This window comes from Paralichthys olivaceus, chromosome 12 (assembly GCF_024713975.1).
Source record: "Paralichthys olivaceus isolate ysfri-2021 chromosome 12, ASM2471397v2, whole genome shotgun sequence".
In the NCBI taxonomy this organism is placed as follows: Eukaryota; Metazoa; Chordata; class Actinopteri; order Pleuronectiformes; family Paralichthyidae; genus Paralichthys; species Paralichthys olivaceus.
The window spans coordinates 8,376,037-8,382,162 of record NC_091104.1 but is presented as its reverse complement, the minus strand read 5'-3'; the positions used below and the strand labels follow the sequence as shown (position 1 = coordinate 8,382,162).

Genomic DNA, 6,126 nt, shown 5'->3' with positions numbered 1-6,126 from the left:
CGTGCATATACCAACCAAGGCCCAACAGTCCCCTTAAATTCCATCAAGCTGCACCAAATTCAGCCCACTCATAGACGTCAGTCCTCTAAATATGGCTCTTTGAATTAAGATTCATGAATTAGTCCCTGGGACAAATCTCTCTTCATGGATCCACACCCTGATGTTGATCTGCACCAAAATTGAATAGGTTCAGTTTTACAGTGAGATTTACAGGTGTTTGTTAGAGTAGGTAGCAGGTGGTAGTGAGTCAGGATAGTGACAGACATGCCAGTGTGCATGTTAAGCTAAGCTAACTATCTTCATTCTTACTGCCCGTGGGAGCGGTATTTATCTTCTCTTGGCTGAAGAGCAGAAAAATGCACGTCCCATTTCAATGACTCAAATGTTTCGCATCTGTAACTTTTCAATTGTGCTAAATGTAAATTCAAAACATATCTAACCGATAAAAACAACCGTTCTTGAGCAACTGCTTGTGTCTTTCTGGAACTGTGAGAAAAATCCATCATTTAAGAGGCAGAAATCCCCCCCCCCCCCCCCATAAAACCTCCAGCAGCCTGGAGCTACAATAAACCAGAGCACTACTGTGTTTTGATAGGAGGACTTAACTTTCACTCCCTCCTCACTGAGAGACTCACTGCTCAAAAAGTATTGCTTTGATTTTTACTCTGTCTAGCTTCACACACACACACACACACATGCGCGCGCACACACACACACACAGGGGAAAAAAATTCATGGAAGTTCTCCAAGTGTTGCTGAGTGGTATTCTGGGCAGAAGTAGAAACAGACAGGTTGATGGACCGTGGATACCCAAGAAAAGAAAATCAAATACTTAATCAGAAAAGAATTGCTGGAATAGATTGAATATCACGTAGTAACAAAGCAGCTATAAAAGAAAAACTGATTTTAAACTTCGTAAACAACTTTTTTGTTGTCGTTGATTCACAGCAACAGTTTAGCAAATCACATCATAACACTACAAGTTATGTTTCAGCAATACAGGACAGCTTGGCTGCCCACGACCCTCCCACTGGTCTCCTGTGGACTGGATGGCTCTACGCCTGGAGCAGCATCACATTACAGGGAATGCACACAATGACATGATTTCACACACACACACACACCTGCACACAGACGTGCCAGGAAATTCAGAGACACAGTGTAAACCGACAGAATGATGTGTGTCTGATTCTGTGTGTTGTGAAGATAAGCCGAGGACAATGAGACACATAATGTTTCCAAAGTATCATGTAATATCTGAGACATGCCTCAGTGACCTTGATCTGAGCAGGGAAGCACCACACTGGACCAATTTATCTTTCTCCAGTGCACGCTGTGCGTGCGTGTGTGTGTGTGTGTGTGTTTGGCCTCTACAGACTCATAAGGACACACACTCTTCTGTGATGACCTAACTCAAGGTCAATGAGTCACATAACAGATATGACACAGTAGCGACAATTTCTCCTTGTTCTCGGCTTAGTTTAACACAAACATTAACACAACACGCACAGTTGCTAATCGTGCATTTTCCAATCTGCATTAAAAAGCATAACAAAGTTGTTCCCGTAAATCACACACACACACAAACACACACACACACACATACACACACACACACACACACACACACACACACACACACACACACACACACACACAAACACACACACCCCCTCCTGTCTGCTGCGTTTCTACTGGTGTGTGACGTGGGAAAAATCGTATCTTCTCACGGTGAAAGATTACAGACAAAGGCGGTTTTGATAATTGTATCTTTTTTATTGTATAAAATCAAACAATAGCTCATCAATGAAACAATAAATAACCAGCTAACACTGCTTCCACGTGTGTCTGAGGTGGAAATATCCAGTTTGGAATACAAGGTTCCATCTGTGCAGATCAGAGCACGTTTGAGAAACTGAACATTCAAGTCATCGCGTTCCTTCAAGAGAAGCTAATCTACATAATACTGATTCTTAAACGCATACTAGTGGTAAATACCTTTTCAAAGAACAATTTTATGGAATTAGTTACAGGATAAGCTGCTGTTTTGTCTCTCGGTTGTTGTCCACATCTAAAATGATTAAGTAAGTTAGTCAAAGATGAATGTGTAAGGTGATTTTAGATAAGGAAACACTGTAAAATGGCAGATCTGGACAAAACATGAACGTTTTCTTTTCTAAGTTGTTTTTGCCTGGTCAGTGCACATATTACGGCTCTGATGCAGACTGTGAAAATGTAAAGCTAAAGCTCTCCTGGGATTTTAAGTTCTCATCATTTAACTTGTTGTCCTTAAGAAGATAGATAAAAAAAACAGTGCCACCCTTCTTTTCATCACTCAAGAAGCAAAATGCACCGGAGAGTTGTTCAATAGACATAAAAAGAGGAAGATAAACAATGTTAACACTGTCATACCCTGCTCTTTTCAAAACAACAGATCATGATTTGAAAATGTGATTATCAACAAAGCCGCTCATGAGATTTCTTCTCAATAGATGCATAATAGAAAAATAGAACTAATATAGAAGATCAATATTTGAGTCCACGAGACCTCAGGTGATTATAAACTTGATGGTTTGAGTCCGCACTCAGGACAAGGCCGGAGGAAGACGAGCTCTGAGATGCAAAAACAATCCTTTGATGGAAAAAGAGCTCCAACAAAAGCAGTCTTTGTGTGTTTGGATGTGTGAATGTCTCTTTTCTGTACGTGTTTGTTTCCCTTCTACTTTAAACCAACAGGAGTGAGTGTGTGAATGAGCCTCCTCCTACAGTACAGGTTTGCATCTAATACGTACTGTGCTGAATGTGAATATGTGTGTGTTTGCTCTTATGTATAGGTCTCTATATACAGACTATAGTTACAGTCCCCCTACACTTCCACGAGAGATCCTGAATCTCTCCCGGCTCAGACGTGGGCACTCTTGGCGTGATTGGTGGAGGGGGCGGCTGGCTGGTTGCCTCCTCCCTGTTTGGAGTAGTAGAAGCGGTTGTTGTCCTGGTAGGAGCGGGAGGAGGAGTCCGATGAGCAGCAGGTGAGGATGGAGCCGCCCGTCAGGGAGAAAATAGTGCCCACCCAGCCGGTGTAGAGGGAGAAGCCAAACGACATGAGGCCTTGCTCCTGGTGAGCACCGATGGGAAACCAGACCGTGGAAACCATACCGCACAACGCTGAGGAGACAGAGACAGAGAGGCTGTTAAAAGTGGTGCCATTTAAATACAAACAACTTTCAAATCGGGATGCAAAATGGTGACGATTAAAGCAACCTATAAGTTTAATCTTGCTACGTGTGCATGAACAAACACAAACTACAGTATGATGAGATTTGAAATGGTACCGCTGAATAGAATAGATACACACATTCATATTGCTTGCATGCACGGTTATGTTATACAATGACACACAGGATGCAAAATAGTGCAAAGAGACGTTTCTTGTGCACATATCCATGTGGCAACATACTGTGGGGGGGGCAACGAGGCAGAATTCAGATTGTAAAATGTAATCGTGAAACTTAGGAGGCAAACATTGGGCAGCTAAAAGCACAATTTTATTATTATTATAATATGTGATGGAATTAAAAAGTACGGATATATATTGGAAATGAACTAAACTGTGGCCTCATTCTGTTAACTCCAAGCAGTAGTTAACGCCCATGTTTAAACTCCATCCACTGAGTTTCCATTCAGATAAAATGTGAGCTGTCAGGCATCTTATATCAGAACTTCACAAACTGTCTGACCTCAGAGTGACTGTACTGAAGATAAGATAAGAGCGATTTGACAATGTCTTCAAAAGTTAGAGCAAGAATAGAGGGAAGCATTTCAAAAAATCAAGCTGTTAAGAGTTTGATTATATTTTTATAATCTTCACTGCAGGACTCCAGAGAACGACGGACTGAAAGAAAGAATGTGTAGAATAATATTTGTGAGCAGTGAGACTTAATGGTGTTATTAAAACTTTGCTTTGAACTACAGAGGAAGTGCTTAGCCTCTTTCAAGACCTGTACAAATATTGACCTCCCCTGACAGGGACACATCTCCTGTAGTACACGTTGGACTTCTGCCAGTGGGCCTCAGAGGACAACGCAGGACAACAGCATCAAGTCAATTTACAGCGAACACATTTTTAATACTGCACTATAATGGGGAAAAAAGTGAATCGAAAGCTTCCCAATGGATCCTTCAGAGGAGCCTGTAAACAAACATAATTAAAGTTGAACTCAGACTAATTGTCGCTGGCATCCTTTTTGCTGCCGGCGCAGAGGCAGTGAAGGGCAGGAGGACAAGTGGATTTTAATTCTGCTGTGCAATTGCGTAAACAAACATAAAGTGTTCCTCGGGACAAAATCTTTTAAGAGCTTTAGCTAATTTGTATATATGGTGACATTTGAGTTTGGGGGATATAGGCTGCTTTGGAAGTTGGAAATAGTTTTGCTGTGACAAAAATGGGGAGTGGAAGTTTCATTTGAGGGACACGCGCTGGAAAAAATGCTGCAGAACTCAATGTTTTTAAGCAAAGTAAAAGTGGACAGTTCAGTGGGCGAGTTTCCATGTGGTGCAGGACAAAAGCAGGGTGTGGATGAAAGTAGGTGGAGGAGAGGAATGTGGTGGGATCTAGGGGGGGGGGGGGGGGGGGGGTCAATGGAACAGGAACATATAAGTGTGTGTGTGTGTGTATGTAAGTGTGTGCATATGTGCGCACCCCAGGGAGGAAGACAGTCATATCCAACATCCTCTGCTCTCTGTTAGCATTTGAGGTGGGGTTAAAAAAGGTCAGCATCAGGGGGGTCAGAGGGGATCTTGGTGAGTACATGTGAGTTCGGCTCTAATTGACATTTTTTTGGCCATGGCCTTCAAGCTTTGTCCGAATGGGTTGAGTTGCCCTATATGTGAAGCTTCTTACCGACTATGAGTATGAGGACTCCTCCCAGGATGGTGCGTCTGTTCTTGGAGCTCTGCGGCTCGTTGCCAAGGTTGATGCAGGGCATGGACATGAGGAGCATCCCCACAGCTGGGAGACCCAGGATTGAACCTGTGACCATCAGGGCGCGTGCGGTCTGGATGTAGGCTGTGGAAACACATAGACTGTATGAAACATATGCAATACCACAATAAAGAAATACATGAAAAACTTCACTCCTGAAGTTACAACCTAAGTTAAATAAGTATGAACAGGAGCTGGGATATCAGATTGAATAACATCAAGTGAGAAATCAAACGCTGTATAAAACAAGTATGTGCACAGAAGAACTTCTACCTGGCAGTTCCAGGATCTGCGTCAGGGACACGCAGTGGTACAGTCCTGTGGAGATGACGCACTCCGCCCAGGGTCCCTTGACTCCCAGCTCATCCATCTTCTTGCAGGTGTTCAAACCGTATTTACACAAGTTCACCCATTCGTTGGTGGCCGTCGCGATGATGATGCCGAGCCAGCCGAGGCAGCTGATGAGGAAGCCGCTCAGTTGGAGACACGAGTTCGCCATGGCGCAATCTGGGCGTAAAGATCACTTGCTCCCGAGTTCAGAAACCGTTAGAAAGATGATAAACTGAGAAATTTAACCCAAACGTGAAATAACAGCCTTAACTCTGATGTTAGAAGTGATAGTCCACAAGTTCATCCAGCTTTCAAAGTTGACTTTTCCTCTTGCAAATCAGTAATTCCATCAATTTTTGCTCTGCTGCGCACAAAGACTGAAGCTTTCATACCATCATAGGTTTTTATAGAGGGAGGTTTAGCAAGGGGGAAAAAAACTGACAGCCAATCAGAGACTTTGCGTGTGTGGACGAAAAAAAAGAAAAAAGAAATCCCTCATTTGTTTTCCCAAAAGTTGGATTGAAGCACTAATGCATCAGATGAGTCGGTGACGCCTGTGCAGGCTGAAGTGGGTATAATAGAAACTGTAATATGGAATCTGCTGCCATCTACTGGTCACTGAAGTCAGTAGAAAGTGCAGTGAACACGGGATTTCCTTCCTGTAAAATACCTATTTTATGGATAATTTCGGTTCAGAGTAATACATTTGATTTTTTATTGACTCAAATTGTAATATTGTCAATAAAATGTAGACTAATCACTCATTCTGCAGATTGGCTTTGATGTTCTTTATTACAAATTAATTGTTGAATTAT

At 42.5% G+C, this 6,126-nt stretch overlaps 1 protein-coding gene across 1 annotated transcript; it reads right to left on the bottom strand.

Annotated features, from left to right (window-relative positions):
* Nucleotides 1–1,755: 1,755 nt before the first annotated feature.
* cldn11a (claudin 11a) lies at nt 1,756–5,785 on the bottom strand. The gene is made up of 3 exons (XM_020097868.2): nt 5,255–5,785; nt 4,901–5,065; nt 1,756–3,165 (listed from the first exon to the last, which is right to left on the bottom strand). The coding sequence occupies exons 1-3, from the start codon at nt 5,478–5,480 to the stop codon at nt 2,903–2,905; spliced, it is 654 nt and encodes a 217-aa protein (XP_019953427.2). The 5' UTR covers nt 5,481–5,785; the 3' UTR covers nt 1,756–2,902.
* Between the last annotated feature and the right edge of the window lie 341 nt (nt 5,786–6,126).